This window comes from Cebus imitator, unplaced genomic scaffold, assembly GCF_001604975.1.
Source record: "Cebus imitator isolate Cc_AM_T3 unplaced genomic scaffold, Cebus_imitator-1.0 Scaffold411, whole genome shotgun sequence".
Taxonomy (NCBI): Eukaryota; Metazoa; Chordata; class Mammalia; order Primates; family Cebidae; genus Cebus; species Cebus imitator.
This window is the reverse complement of record NW_016107726.1, coordinates 1061807-1078589: the sequence shown is the minus strand read 5'-3', so window position 1 is coordinate 1078589 and position 16783 is coordinate 1061807. Positions and strand designations below refer to the sequence as shown.

Sequence of the window (16783 nt, the reverse complement as noted above, 5' to 3'; positions counted from 1 at the left end):
AAAAAAAAAAAAAAAAAAAAATCTCAGCGCTCTGGGAGGCTGAGACAGGCAGATCATGAGGTCAGGAGATCGAGATCATCCTGGCCAACATTGTGAAACTTCATCTCAACTAAAAATACACAAAAATTAGCTGGCATGGTGGCGTGTGCCCGTATTTCCTGTTACTCAGGGGGCAGGAGAATTGCTTGAACCAAGGGAGCGGGGCTTGCAGTGAGCCAAGATCCGCCACTGCACTCCAGCCTGGCTGGCAACAGAGTGAGACTCTGTCTCAAAAAAAAAAAAAAAAAAAAAAAAGTTTATCTCCATTTCTTCCCACTTATAACTTTACAATTTGTAAGGAGAAGTATTCTTTCACTGGCTAACTAAAGGAATGACAGTACAACAATCCATTTATTAAAGACATTTAAATGTAAACTACAGTAAGGGGTACTTTAGGGAACACACAGAAGTTGACTAATTTCATAGGTCATGGACAGTGTAAGTGTTTATAAGCAGCTCCTATGCCCATTTATCTGATTAACAAAGGAGCCACTTTAGGAAAACACTGCAAACACTCCTAAGTGCATTTCTTAGTAGATTCCTAAGAAAAAATGAAAAATACACAGATTATCCCAGTCACAGAAAACTGACTTGGTCCAAAATCAAAGCAAATTCCAGTCAATGGTAAATTGAAGGATCCAAGGATTCACTACAATGAAGATTCGCTCTGTTCTGGAGACCATCAAATTCATTCCAAATAAGGATAGCTTATAACTTGCAATCTTTCATATTTACCACTTATTCAACAATTGTATTTCAAATAATTAAAATTATGTGCTACTAAGAAAATTGCAAAGGTCTGCTTAAAATCGTATTATCAGTTTCAATTTTAATCAGCATTTTGGGGAAAGGTTAGTAACCTGGAATTTCTGGGCAAAGGGACTGGACCCTTAACCCCACCAATTTTTTTAAACATCAGGCCCCAAAACTAGTCTCAAATATAACTTCATGAAAACTAAAACACTTAAAATTACATATGATGAGCATAATCACTTCAAAGATATATGAAAGCCTTTTCTGTTCTGATTTTTTTTCAATCTCATACCCATAGTGTCCCAAGAATAGTCAGGTGCAATCTGGTCTCAGCAAAAGAATTGCTAAAGAAATGAGCATATCCAGTTACACTTCATGTAACTTGCCTCCTATTAAATTAACTTGGAAGTAATCTAATTATTTATTTTGCACTGTAACTACTGATAATGCCACTAACCTTTATATTTCACATTTATTACTTCAAATTCCTATAACAATCTCATAAGGTTGGTACTATTGTCTATCACTTTACATTTTACTAGACTAAGCATGAAAATATTTGTCCAAGATTGCTAGGCTTAAGTTAGAGATAAAGCCTGGGAACTGGAAACATATCTGACTCAAAAGCTCTTTGTCTGGGAGTCCCCATTGGCTAGTTCCAGCCCTCTTGCATGAGGCCTAAAATCATCGCTCTTACCCTTAGCAGAATAAATCACAAATTCAGTCACAGCGGGTTTCTCTCATTTCATTACTTTTTGTAAATAACAAATATTAACAATTCTAAATGAAACTTCATCTTCTCTACTTCCTGAATCACCCACAAAGCATTAAACCATAAAAATTAGTCGTTTCTATAATTCCTTTGAGTATATCCATTTTCATGTCTATTTTCTTGAAGAAAAAGAAAAAAAACAAGACCTTACCTATAGCATATGCTTCCCTGCTCCCAATAAACTCTCCTTCCGAGTTTTACTCTATTACTTCTGGACTTCCATTTTATGCCACAGCAGTTCCTGAACTTCAATGGCAATCACATCACGATTTTTCTCTTACAATGGCTTAAGTGACTGTGTTACACTGTGTTTTGTAAAAGATACAGATGACTTCTGGATCTCATCTAGGTCTAAAATGCTGCACATATGTTTGATTCAAAGAAAATCTAGAAAACATTCTTAGAATATGAGTCAGATGTTGTCTTCTATAGGCAATACCATTACTACTTATAAGGTTTTTTTTTTTTTTAACAATTTTCTTAAGTTTTTTTAATGCTTCCATTCCTACTAACAATTTGATGTCTTCTAAACTGTTCAAACCAGTAACGTATTATCTTGTATTCTTTGCTAGTATCACTTAGAAAAATTAGAACCTGATAAGCTCAAGTTCCATAAATAACATAAACACAAGATATAATGTTACAGTGCCAAGATAACTGCCTTATGAATTAAAACTTTTAAATGAATTCTGCAGTCTTTAATAAGAATTTGCTCAGTATTAAGGGATCCATACAGTAAATAACATACTGTATGTCCTTTTGAATGACTGAATAGAAATATACTAAGCATCAAAAGCAAGTAGAAACCAGTGTATGGATTTTAAATGATTATACTGCTGCTCTTCAGTATCAATACTCTTTGCAGGCCTCCTGTTTCGGAGTATTCCACAAGTTACCAAACTTCCAATATTTTAACGTGATTTTAGAAAAAAAAAACTCCATCTCTTACATCAGGAGACATAAATATTCATAAGACTGGTTTCTATACAACTGCAATAACGTTGTAAATTCTCTAAATTTTGATTTGGGGGAAGAGGAAAAAGCACTAAGAAACAACAAAGTATCACTGTTCTCTGTGTTAAATCCTAGAAAGCTATCAAATGTTTAGGATTAAAGCACTACGGCAGACATTTGTTGTCACTATGGTTCTAGGACATTAAATTACTGTTAAAATGCTGATTGAAAATCATATTCTCAAGCACATTAAAATACACTGTATTCCAGGGCATTTCCTTGTTTATCTCCTCCCAAGCCTAAAACTCAACTAACCCTTCTTTCGAACACCTGGCAAACTCCCTTTTCTGAGAGGAGTGACTCATAAGTTATAGGAAATCCACAAAAACTATGATTCCCACCTCCCAACAAACTTAATAACAGGCACAGAAAGGGGCGGGGGGCGGAAGGCCAGAGAGAGAATAGACAGAGAAGAGCTTTCAGTCTGTTTACTCCAAGGGCGCCACACTGTGCCAATAACCAGGGCTTCCTAGAAGCAAATGTTCAAACTACAGTTCCTGGACACACTCTCCTAAAAGTTGACCAGAACCTTCAAGTCCATGCACTAAGAAATTCTGAAAATAAACAATTATGCACTGCAAATCTACTGCATTCCCATCACAGAAATCTTTCAAATGACAAACCCCCTAATTAGGCGTGTAAAAAAGAACATTGTACTCTTCCCTAAGAAAACCGACACCTTGCTGACCAAAGAGAAAGGAAGGCCGGTTCATCTCCAACATCCAAACCACAAAGCCAGGCTTCTACTAAATAAATTCCTCAAATACACTCTAATCTCAGATGAGGTAAGGGAGGCTATGTAATGGTCCTCCTCGCCTGATGGCTTAGAAAGGGGGAGGGACAAAGGTTGGCATTCCAAGACAGCAGCTACTCGGCCACAAGGGCCTGGTCCTCGGTAATTCCAAGCTGCACTGATCCCTCACCAGCTCCAAAATCCGCCCGACGTTATTCCCGCCTGGAGGCCCCCTCACTCCCCTCCAGGCTCGACTATCACGCTCGCCCTAGTTTTTGCGACTCTGGGTCCCCGTCGTCCCTGCAGGAGGAGGCCGCCACTGCATCCCCGCTACAAACCCCTTCCCCGCCGACTCACCTGGTCCCCCCCACGTTCAGTTGGACGATCTCGCCGCTGCCGGCCGCCGCCGCGGCAAAGCTGCCGCAGTGCCCTCCCGCCATCTCTGGCGGCTCCGGGCGCGCTCGCCGCCCTCCTTCCCCAGCCGGGGCCACCAAGCCCGGGGCTGTAGCCCGAGGCAGCGGCGACGGCTGCAGAGCCAGCTGGGCGGCGGCGGCCGGAGGGCTGGGGGTGCACGGGGCTTCCCCCACCTTCCCAACGGCCGGGCGGGGCTCTCCAGCGCCTGCCTCTTCCCCCCTCAATCCTGCGGCGCGCGTGGGCGGCCCGGCCTTCACCTTCCGCGGCCTCCAGGCCGCCGGGCCGGCCCGGCCTCTCCTCCACGCTCCGCTGCCACTGCCGCCGCCGCCGCCGCCGCCTGCCTGGAAGGAGGGGTCACCGTTCGGGACAAAATACCGCAGCGCTCACGCTTCGCCCGCCACTGCCGCCAAGAAGGAGGAGGAGGAGGGGAAGGCCAGGGAGGAGCTTCCCAACGCTGCCGGGCTGGCGCAGAGGGAGGGTAGGTGAATATGCTCCTGGCCATGCTGGCCCACGCGGGATTCCGTTTTTCCCTCCCCCTTTTCCTTTTACGTTTTAGATTTCCTAACACCAGGAAGCTGATTCACAGATTGAGAGCAGATCTGGGCAAACTACGCATCTTTATGACCCACTTTCTCCACAGGAATTGGGAAAGGAAAAACTAATCCTTGAGGTAGTAGAAGGAGATGCCTAAGGCAGATAGTGCAAATGTAGGGAACATTTGGAGATTTTAAAACTTTATACCTTTTACCCCAGAAAACTACTTACTTTACCTTCTTTAGTTTAGTCCCCAATCTCCCAAGCAGTTTTGTTTTGTTTTTTTGGGGTTTTTTGTTGTTGTTGTTGTTGTTGTTAAGCAGGAAGGAAACCAAAGGACAAAAATCCCTAGGCTGTGTAATGCCAAGCACCCTATTTCTGGAATACAGTAAACACTCAACTAATGTTAGACACACACAGATACACACAATTTTATGTGTTTATTTATTTTTGCTTTAAACGGTATCTATTCAAACCCAAAACCTTAGTGGCTATTAAAATATTTTTTACATCTTAATACTGTAATACCTGATGCCCTGCTAACAAAGACTAAAGATAGCGCGTTATGTTTCAGAGGTCATTAGTTTTTGGTACCAAATTCTTAGCATGAATTGTGTTTTGTTGCAGTTTTACCGTAATAATTCAAACTGATAATGTATTTGATATTAAATTTTTATTCTCGTCATAATTTTTACCAAAAATAAAAAATAGCCTCCGGTAATTATCTTCTGCCTCTTTTGAATTGTCAGATTTTTGCTACTTATTGATTGCTTTTCATCAACATGTAGTTATTTTTTTAAAGCCATCTTCACAAAACATTCTCTTGGGCTTACTTCCCTAGCTTGCTACTGTCTATTTCTTAGACCTTCTTTATAGCAAAATCCAACCAATCATGCTTTTTCTCCCACTTCTGCACTAGAACTGCCCTTACTTCCACAGCACTATTTTTCCTCATGTTGCAAAATCCAAGGTCAATTCGTAGTTCTTATCTTAACCTTTCCTGTGATCATGCAGGACCCTATGCTTCCTTGGTTTAAAGTATGAAGGATTCCTAGTTTGCTGTTACTTTAATCTGAACTGGCACTCATCTCTACCTAAAGTGAAGATGTGAGGTACAATGCATTGTTAAGGGTGGGGAACAGTGGCCTTGAATTCAAACTGCTTGCCTTGAAATTCCTGCCATGCCACTTGCTACCTATGTAATTTTGAGCAAGTTTCCTGATCATTTTCACTCCCAATTTTGTTTTTTAAAAATAATGATAACAATAGTTGTGAAGAAGAATGATGACAGAAAATACCTAAACCACCTGGTACATAATAAACGCAAATTAGCTATTATTATTATTTGTTTGTTTATTTTTAAAGAAAGAGAAAGAGAAAAGGGGAGAGAGAACAGGAGTCCTGCTCTATTGCCCAGGCTGGAATGCAATCTAAAAATAGGTATTAAAAACCTCTTTTATGCCGATAATTGTACTTAACCGTGGAGACAGGAAGAAATAAGGGAAGAAAATAACAAACAGCCAACCAATATTTCATTTAAATCTGTGAAATGCTATGCAAATGCTGAAGAGTGATTTACTTCCATTTATGTGGCCACTTTCAAAATAGGTGTAATGTGATACTGAAAAAAATGTATGTTCTGTGGACCTGGGGTGAAGAATTCTATAAATATTCACTGAGTTTACTTGTTCCAGGTCTGAGTTCAAATCATAAATGCCCCTGTTAATTTTCTATCTCGTTGATCTGTCGAATATTAACAATGTGGTGTCAAAGTCTACTGCTATTATTGTGCGGGAGTCCAAGTCTCTTTATAAGTCATTAAGAACTTGTCTTATGTATCTGGGTGCTCCTATATTGGGTGCATGTATATTTATGATCATTGACTCCTGATGTTACATTGATCCTTTTACCATTATGTAATGTCCTTCTTTCTTTTAGTCTTTGTTACTATTAAAGTCTATTTTGTCAGAGACAAAAGTTACAACTCCTGTTTTTTTTTTGTTTGTTTGTTTGTTCGTTTTTTGCTCTCCATTTTATTGGTGAGTCTCCCTCCAACCTTTTGTTTTGAGTCTTTGTGTGTCCTTGCTTATGAGATGGATCTGGATACAGCATACCGATGGGTTTTGACTTTTTATTCAATTTGCGTGTCTGTGTCTTTGATTGGGGCGTTTAATCCATTTAAATTTAGGATTATTATTGATATTTGTGAGTTTAATATTGTCATTTAACGCTAGCTGGCTATTTTGTCCATTAGTTGATATAGATTCTTCATTATGAAGATACTTTTTACCTTTTGGTATGTTTTTGGGATGACTGATACTGGTTGTTCGTTTCTGTGTGTAGTGCTTCTTTCAGAAGCTCTTGTAAAGCAGGCCTGGTGGTGATGAAATCTCTGAGTGCTTGCTTGTTTGTGAAAAATTTTATTTTGCCTTCATTTATAAAGCTTAGTTTGGCTGGATATGAGATTCTGGGTTGAAAATTCTTTTCTTTGAGGATATTAAATATTGATCCCCACTCTCTTCTAGTTTGTAGGGCTTCTGCTGAGAGATCTTCTGTGAGTCTGATAGGCTTCCCTTTTTGGGTAACCTGACCTTTCTCTCTAGCTGCCCTTAGAATTTTCTCCTTTATTTCAACCCTGGTGAATCTAACGATTATGTGTCTTGGGGTTGCTCTTCTTGAGGAATATCTTTGTGGTGTTCTCTGTATTACCTGGAGTTGAGTATTGTCCTGTCTTACTAGGTTAGGAAAGTTTTCCTGAATAATATCCTGAAGAATATTTTCCAGCTTGGATTCATTCTCTTCATGACATTCAGGTACACCTATCAAACATAAGTTAGGTCTTTTCACATAGTCCCATATTTCTTGGAGAATTTGCTCATTCCTTTTTACTTTTTCTTCTCTAATCTTGTCTTCTCGTTTCATTTCATTAAGTTGGTCTTCGACCTCTGATATCCTTTCTTCTGCTTGATCAATTCGAGTGTTAAAACCTGTGCATACTTCACAGCGTTCTTGTATTGTGTTCTTCAGTTCCATTAATTCACTTATATTCCTCTCTAAATTGTCGATTCTTGTTAGGATTTCGTCAAACCTTTTTTCAAGGTTCTTAATTTCTTTACATTGGGCTAGAACATGTTCTTTTAACTCACAGAAGTTTCTTATTATCCACCTTCTGAAGCCTAATTCTGTTAATGGAACGCACTCGTTCTCCATCAGGCCTTGTTCTGTTGCTGATGAGAAACTGTGATCCCCTGTAGAGGGAGAGGCGTTCTGATTTTGAGTATTCTCAGCCTTTTTCGCTGGTTTCTTCCTGTTATTGTAAATTTATCCACCTGTCACCTTTGTAATTACCGACTTTCAAATTAGGTCTCTGAGTGGACGTCCAACTTGTTGATTCCCAGCGCCAAAATCTGAGCAACCCACTGCACCGGCTAAAACAGCTGCGTTAAGATTCTTGGTGCTTTTCTGCCCAGGAATCTCCGGTCTGGCTTCCTTCTTGAGTCCCTTTTTCAATCAGCTGAATGGGCGACTCTGCCTTCCCGGGCCAAAAGGGGACCCAGTCCCGTTTACTCTGTACCGAGAACCGCTGCGCCGGCCACAAGAGTTGCATTGGCGACCCCGTGAGGCTCCTCCGCTGGGAATCTCCTGGTCCGTGAGCAACAAAAATTCGTCTGAAAGTGTGGCGTCCTCTCGTTCTCTGCGCTTTCACTGGGAGCTACAATCCTGAGCTGCTAGTAATCGGCCATCTTGGATCTCTCTGCTCAGCTATTATTATGAATCTTATCGTCATTTACTGGGATACATAATATTTGTTATAAATAAATGAAACCAAGTTTGTCTCATTATACTACGCTTATTAACTATTGGGAGAACATCGCTTCAAGAGAAGGTAAAGTTTTCAGTGTTTTGTTTTCGAGAAGTAGTTTTGCTCTTGTTGCCCAGGCTGGAGCGCAATGGTGCAATCTCAGCTCACCACAACCCCTGGCTTCTGGGTTCAGGCAATTCTCCTGCCTCAGCCTCTTGAATAGCTGGGATTACAGGCATGTGCCACCACGCCTGGATGATTTTGTATTTTTAGTAGAGATGGGGGTTTCTCCATGTTGGTCAGGCTGGTCTCAAACTCCTGACCTCATGTGATCTACCCGCCCCAGCCTCCCAAAGTGCTGGGATTATAGGCATGAGCCACTGGGCCCGGCCTAGTTCTCAGTATTCATAAAACAAATGGTCATGACTTCTTGGCGTGTTCAGATCAATGTAGAGATATCTGAAGATATTTCTTGCTCATAAAACTTAAAGTGAGGGTATGACTTAATTTTTAAGAATAAATCGGAACACCATTAACAAAGACAAACAACAGAATGAGAAAAAAATATTTACAATATATATATCAAATGATTGAAAATCAATATCTAATCATATATGTATATATTATTTTACAAATAAATGGAGAAAACAACAAAAAATATGGAAAGAATATCAACAGCCAATTGATAAAAACAGTAATATGCTTATTAAAACAATAGAAAGCCAGGTGTGGTGGCTGATGCCTATAATCCCAGCACTTTGGGAGGCTGAGGCAGACAGATCACAAGGTGAGGAGTTCGAGACCAGCCTGGCCAATATGGTGAAACCCTGTCTCTACTAAAAGGACAGAAATTAGCTGGGCATGGTGGTGCACACCTGTAATTCCAGCTACTTGGGAGGCTGAGGCAAGAGAATCGCTTGAACCCAGGAGGCAGAGGTTGCAGTGAGCCAAGATTGTGCCACTGCATGCCAGCCTGAGTGACACAGCGAGACTCTGCTTCAAAAATAAATAAATAAATAAATCAGAAGAAATGTATTTTTGCTCGTGAGATTAGCAAAAATCTCTAGGTTTGATAAAATTCAGGGTCAGTGAGAGTGTGAAATGATCATACTCATGCATTGTTGATTACATTGTGAATGGGTACAGAGTTTTTGGAGGCCACCTCAAGAATATTAACATTTTAATTGTAAATACCCTTGACCCAGCACTTTTCTTCTAGGAATATAGCCTGCAAACACTCTGCACAATTGGGAAAGGTACATGTGAAGAAAGGCATGTACATGGTAGTAGTGTTATAATAGCAAAACAAAGAATCAGAATGTTCAACAACAGGGGAATGATCAAAAATTATGTTGGAAGCTGTAACTGTTTTTGGGGCAGATTCATGTGAACTGACAAGAATGATCTTCAAGTATATGATTTAGTGGAGAAAAAAATCAGGTTACAGAATGATACAAGTACAATCTCGTTTATTTAAATAATGGCAAAACTAAAATCTTGTGTATATCCACTAATATTTCTATATAAAAAATACCTATTAAATTACGAAGAAACATTACCTTGAGACAGGCCATTAGAATCAGTGAGGAGAAGGCAGCAGTGGTGAACGGATAAAATCTTTTACATCTATGGTCTTTCATATTGTTTAATTGTTTACAGTGAGTTTTCATTCATGTATTGCTTATAAGTATGTATGAATGTGTAAGTAAATAGAGTAGATACATTCAAAGTTGTCCTCATGATAGCTTTTTAAAGTTTATTTATGTTATTTAAATACTTAGGCATATAAAATAAATAAAACGTTTAAATAATAATATCTTTTTTAGGATTTGTATTGAATTTGTGATGTCTACTAGACCAGTTGTTCTCAAATTATCTCAGGTAAGAACTAATTCAGTTTCCAATTTATGGGGTGTATCAGTCACAACTCTCTACAGGGACAGAACTAGTGGTATACACACACACATACACACACACACACACACACACACACACACACACAGAGGGAAGTTTATTATTAACTCACACAGCCACAAGGTCCCACAATAGGCTGTCTGCAAGCTGAGGAGCAAGGAGAGCCAGTCCAAGTTCTAAAACTTGGAGTCCGATGTTCCAGGGCAGGAAGCATCCAGCAAGGGAGAAAGATGCAGGCTCTCTTGCCCAGGTTGGAGTGCAATGGCGCAATCTCAGCTCACCATAACCTCTGCCTCCTGGCTTCAAGCAATTCTCCTGCCTCAGCCTCTTTAGTAGCTGGGAGTACAGGTGCATGCCACCACGCCCAGCTATTGGTATTTTTAGTAGAGATGGGATTTCACCATATTGGCCAGGCTGGTCTTGTACTCCTGACCTCCAGTGATCCACCCACCTCGGCCTCCCAAAGTGTTAGGATTACACGCATGAGCCACCACGTTCAGCCTATTTTGGGTATGACTCTAATGATATACTCTGCATATGAGCCTTTAAAACCATGGGCTGGAGATTGGAAGCAAAACTTGGGAAAACTTTCTGCCGCAGAACTGTCAATATGCAAAGGCAGACCTTGGCAAAGGGGAGGAAGACTAGAAGGTTTGCCAGATCTCATCCATCAAACCTAAACATTTGAATATACATTTCTAGTCTGATAGCATACTCAGCAAAAGGTGTGGATGTGGGAGAGGCGGGAAAGACAGTGATCTGGAAGTAACAGTGAAGGACCAGTGTGATATCTATCTTCCAGGCCCATGTTATAAAGCTCATGGGAAAGAAAACAATTGAGAGAGGAGTGAAGAATTAGTGTCCACAGGGAAGAGCCGGCTTTCAGTCTGTACCAGGAACATTCAGAAAGAGAGTATGAGGATAAAGGGGAATTTTGTGATAATGAATCATGAATTTTAAAAGGCACATTGGAATGCTAATGTTTTGGGGAAGGAAAGAGAGTGATGAATGAGTGATGACCGGAGTACTGGACTTTTGTGCAGACCATTACAAAATGGGCAAATAGGAATAAAGAGATTAGTCCCACGGTTCTATTAGGCAGATCATAGTGGTGATTCAAAAAGAGTTTCATTTTACTTTGTGGGAGTCGGGGGATGGCAGCAGACACTGTTGCTTGAAGCAATGGAAGTTCAGAAAACTGTATTTCTCCAAAGACTTCTACAAGCCCAGAATGAGTTTGTAGCCCACCCACAAACTCCCAATCCCTCTTTACTGCCTTCTCCCTATGTTTATTCCTGCCTCTCTACTCCATTCCAGGCACACCGGTCACCTGCTCTCATCCTATAATGTCAAGTATACTTCTGCTTCAGGACTTTGCACTTGCTCTCCCTTCTATTTATAAAGCTTTTTCTTGAGATAACCAAAAGACTTGCTACTTTACCACCAAAACTACCACTACAACCACAGCCTGCACTGACCCACATGTGCCACCTGCAGGCCTGGGAATTGACCCGCCCAGCCCGTTGCAGCTTCTGCCAACACTAGGACTCACAGTTTGGGTTCCTGAGCATTGTTTCACTACTGCAACTGCCATCACTCACACCATGCCTACTGCCGAGGGCTCAAGAACCCACCCACCTGCCCACCCCACTGCTGCCATTTCTGGCACTTACGCAGGTTACCTGGAGGCCAGATATTGACCTGCCTAGATCTGCTAACACCAGTGTCAGCGCATGCCAACCTGGGACCCAAGGACAGGCACACCCAACACACTGATGCCACCACTGGTGTCTGAAGACTAGACTACATGGCGTCCCAAAACTTTGCCACAGCCTCCATTACACCCTGAGACACCAAAAAAAGTCATAGACACAACTGACACTATTTGTAGCCAAAGAAATCATGCAGAGATTGCAATATTGCACACACTCAGAATATATTTAACACATTACTTTAATATATCTTATACTAGTAATAAGCAAAAGCCTTTCAAAACCATTTATATATGTTGTTTTCATTAAAAGTCAGTAAATCATTATAGTGCTTTGAAAACAAAATTATAAACCCAAATCCCATCATCAATAGGTTTGAGAAAAAGCAGAAAGAATCTGAATAATTCAAGTGTTCAAATTGTAACCTTTTCCTCTATGGTCTAGTTTTCCCTATAAAAACATCAAATACAGAAACATTACTCCTGTAATCGATAAGTTCCCTATTTATCACTTCAGAGGGCATTAGTTTTACTGTCACATTCTTGGAAAAAAATTAACAAATTTCATTATTTCAGAGGTATGACTTTTTAAAATATGTTTGCTAAAGGCTTTTTGTGATGAGAGCTACTAAAAAAACCAAATAACAACAACAATAAAATACTTCCTTATTTTACCTATTGGAATATATGTGAACCAAGAAATCTGTATAATTGTGTTGTACATTAAATTTTGAGAAAGTGCTTCTTAAGTCTATGGTTTAGATAGGAAATGATATCACTGTAATTTGAAGCTATGGTTGCCTTTTTTTCTATCAGAAATATTCTTTAAGTCTCAGCTGAGTTTGTATGATGAACAGGAAAAGTGAATAAAATAAGTAAGATTTTGTTAACATATCAACCAAAGTCCTAGCCTACTTGAAAGAATAAATATATCAATGCTAAATAGAAGCTGAATATCAAAAGTTTTCATGAAATCTTCACTATTTTGTCAGAACCATTATTTGAAAACTGTTAGGTATAGAGAAGACTCTTATTTCAAACCTTTCTCCACTCATTACCTCCTAATTATTCTTTTTTGGTTGACTAAACTGCTCAGGTTTAACATAACTTTATAACAATTTATTATAATATGATAGCTAGTGATGCTTTTTTAAGATTTTTAAAAGCTATTGAAGAGTCATTTTACAGATAAGAAAATGAAACTTTCTTCAGATTTACTGAGTGTTAGTAAATAGTAGATGTCAGTCTATTTAATATTTTCTCATCACAGGGATCATTGTTTACATGACTACCATATTCACTTTATTCTATCAATAAGATAAAAATATTTTGTTCACCACATAGCTGTGGTGAAGATTAAAGAAATAACTGACACATCAGACAATCTAAGTTGCATTGTAATTCTCCATTCATTCTCAACACAAATGACCTTTCTTGTGTATCACACATCCCAGTGATCTGGTAGTAATGAGAGGCCACCATGGTTCTGTGAATTCTGGATTACATCTGGTTTGTGAACAGAACAATATCTTAGATATTGTAGTAAACGTTTTACATGAGCTTCCAGGCATCATTATGTAGCGTAGAGATGACAAAATAGAGATACAATGGTTTTTATCTGTCCAGTCTTAACATTTTATACCTCAGAGATGATAAATTCCCTTCCTATCTTTGGCACTTGGGTTATTAGAGAACATTACTAAAGGTCTTACTGTCCAGTAATGTGCTGCCATCACTAGTGTTTATCATAGTTTACACACGAATTCATTTCTTTACCCTGATTTCTACCAAACTGGGCCACTGACCTTTAAAAACAGAAGATGTTATAGTGATTAAAATATCCAATCGTTTTTTCTGGGGTGAGGGAATAAGAAACTAATTACTGGCATTATTGAAGGGAATGGTGGTCCATTAGAGTCATTATTCAGTTAGCTATTCAATTAAAGATTTGCTGCCTTGCCAAACTGGATTCTAACCATAGCCAACTTCTGGGCAGGTGGCCACATCATATGCTTTCCATCATATCCAGACAGCTGTTTTAGCAACATATCATCTTGATTTATGGTCACATATAGTGCAAAAGCTCTGCTGTTAAACATCTCCCCTATCCCATTTATTGGTAGTAATTTTTTCATGGCATCTAAAAATAACCAGGTTTAAATATGGTCTGGACACGGTGAATGGAGTAATAGCTGTAACTGATTACCTGTAAATGAAATCATTAGCGGTGCTGTGTCTCCTTTTTTATCCGTATTATGCAAGTAGAGTCTTTAGGTAGAGCTTGTAGAACACCAGAAATACAATCTTCGTTCTCTGGAGAAAACAAGTCCCAAGGTTTCTCCCAACGCTTGATCATAAGAAATATATCTAGATGGACCAAACTGATAGATAATTAAGTGCCCCAAACTTTTGTCTGATGATTTGTTTGGAATGGCAATTTTTAGTGCAAGATAGAAACGTTTCTCCATTTCCATGACTTTTCACTCTTAGGAGTGTAAAGTGTGAGAATATGGCAACCATTTTGTTGATTAAATTGTTACAGAATATTTCAGCAGTCACCCAGATTATATGTTTAAATTGGCACAACTAAATCATATAAAATGTTTAATCAACCCAAAAAAAGTCAAGAAAAAAATAATAAAAAATTAAATAACTAAATAGTTAATAAGAAACAATTTGCTGGAAACCACCTAGGAAAACAGGGTTAAATCTAACCCTATCAATATTATATTAACTGTAAGCAGTCTAAATATCTTAATTAAAAGGCAGAGATTGTCAGATTATATACAAAAAAATTAACCCCCAACTATATACTGTCTGAAAGAAACGTACCTTAAATAAAAATAAGAAGACAAGAAAAACTTTAAAAATGAAAAAAGACATACTAAACTGTCATTTATTAATCTATTGCCTCTCCACTCTAAATTTATATTTTATTGCATTATTTGTGAAAATAGATGTGGGCCATTAATATACATATATCTGCCAAATGTTATAACATTAACATTTTTGTCAATAGAGGGCAGGAGGAAAAGGTGAGTTCATGGAGAGCTCATCTTTTCTGCACTTCTCAGCTAATGCAATTTCTCTTGGAAGAGTTGCCTGCTGAGTAGTTTTTTTCCAGGATTTTACTCTCTCTTGGGCTTTTGCTAGCTCTTGATGCAGGTAGCAGTGGCATAGCCAGGAATCCCAGACAGTGTGACCTGCAGTCCCTGCATGCCAGTACACAGAAATAACCTTTATACGTGCACTTGCCCCTCCCCCAGCAATAGTCTGCTGTTTTATGTGGAACTATGGTGAAGGCAATGGATTATCAGTTGCCCTGATTCAACCTCAGTCATAGGCTAGGCTTGTACTCTTGAACTTTGGGGATGGAGGCTTCTCAGTATTTTTATCATTTCTCCTTTATAGTACCCAACTCTGCTATGTTTCTGTGAAAGGTTTTGAGCAGTCAGAGTTGTATAATCTCCGCTTTCTCACTATTCCTGCCAGTATTAATAGGTTTTCACTTTGTAACTGTGCAAGATCCTGAGCCCCAGGGATTTCCAGCTCCTTTGCAGGGCAAAGAGCTTTTGCTTCCTTCAGACTCAGTAGACCTTTTTCTGGGTTATCGGAGAAAAGAGAGGGTTTCCTGCACTTCCCGCAGGACATCAACAAGAAGTACTCTCCTCCACCTTCTTCTTTGCCGTCATAATTTATTATAATCATTCATTTGAGGCCTGTGCAAAAGAACTTGTAAGCTGGTTATTTCTGGAGCTCCTAGTGACTGTAAATTATCACATTTGCCTATACTCAGCCTTTAAGAGTTTTTAAAAATTTTAAATTACTTTTTTTTCCCCTGCTTTAAGGTGTCTTTTAGAACAACCACCTTACCCTTTGTTGCTCTGCCAAAAGTGAGGCTCTATATGGGTCACATTCTCCCTTCATAGGGGCTTTTCATGCCTTCAGCTTTAGCTTACCTAGCTGCTTTGTGGACTCAGCTCTCTGATGGACTCTAGAAAAATATTACTCAGCTTTTTCTCATCATTAGAGTGGGAGCACCATTAGCTTGTGGCTCTTTACATTCTGATGGAAATGAAACTTAAATGTTATGTGAGTTATAATACAAATTTTATATTCTACATTCCTTAGGCATCCTTTTATTCCTGATTTCTCTGTTCATTAAATAGCATTTTGAGAGGACAAGTCAGTGTTGGTTCATAATCAGCAATGTAGCCAAGCTTGGGTAATCTGAGAATACTCTAGGTTAGAAACAAATTAGAAAATTTACTTTTATAATGCAGAAGTTGTCAATATTTAATAGGATTTGCTGGCCAGAGAGAAGACAAGACATCTTCTCCCTAACAGTGATTAAATTAATCAGTTATTTTTATAGGACAGTGAATAAAAGATGTAGAATTCTAAGGGATGGGCATTAGTCAGAAAGATCAACAAAGTCTCTTTGTTTTATTTAATACAATATTAGCAATAACCTTATAATAGCCACATTGTTTTTATGCCTTCCACTGATGTGTTTTTCTTTTAACTTTTTAGTAGTTGGGACAGAACTAGAAAGCAAATATCTGTTTTTTTACCTTAAGCCAAAAAGATGTTCATTCATGATCAAGCTCTATGGACATTTTCTGGTCATTTTGCCATTCTTTCTCTCCTTTCAAAAATCCAGTATCTGTAACATGCAAAATAGTTGGTAGCGATTACTCCACTGGCAATGTACCCTTTCTCATTCACAGCACTAAGAGGTCAGCCTCCTTTCTTCCCTGACAGAGGTAAGCAGGCATGCTGAATTTCCCATGACAGAGTGGGAGCTATGAAAATTATAGAGCAGCTCATCCTTTTATTCTTTTTACTTCTTCTAACTTATTTAGATTATCCTATGAGGATGGAATAGCCAAAGCCATTTATATCTGTCAGCCTATGTGTTTGTAGATGAAGGAAGTATTGTCTCATGGTAAATGGACAAGAAGCAACTGACCTCCTGAGGTAAGGTTTTTCAAGTCCCTGGTGCAGACACTCACAGAATTTGAAAGTCAAAGTAACTAGTGATCCAGTAGTGAAATATAAGGACATCCAGAGTTACTGAAAGCCAGGAAAATAAGT

At 39.0% G+C, this 16783-nt stretch overlaps 1 protein-coding gene across 7 annotated transcripts in view; it reads right to left on the bottom strand.

Annotated features, from left to right (window-relative positions):
* Positions 1-4242, bottom strand: part of KCTD3 (potassium channel tetramerization domain containing 3) — a 56685-nt gene extending 52443 nt beyond the window's left edge. For 3 of the 7 annotated variants that reach the window (XM_017509225.2, XM_017509222.2, XM_017509221.2), the window contains exon 1: positions 3669-4138. Coding sequence is in view for 4 of the 7 variants with exons in the window: in XM_017509222.2 (XP_017364711.1) it covers positions 3669-3751 (83 nt within the window). In the remaining 3 variants the exon portion in view is untranslated. Of the gene's footprint in view, positions 1-3668 lie in introns of all 7 variants that reach the window. The other 4 variants (XM_037731600.1, XM_037731601.1, XM_037731602.1 and 1 more) reach the window with 3 other exon arrangements.
* Between the last annotated feature and the right edge of the window lie 12541 nt (positions 4243-16783).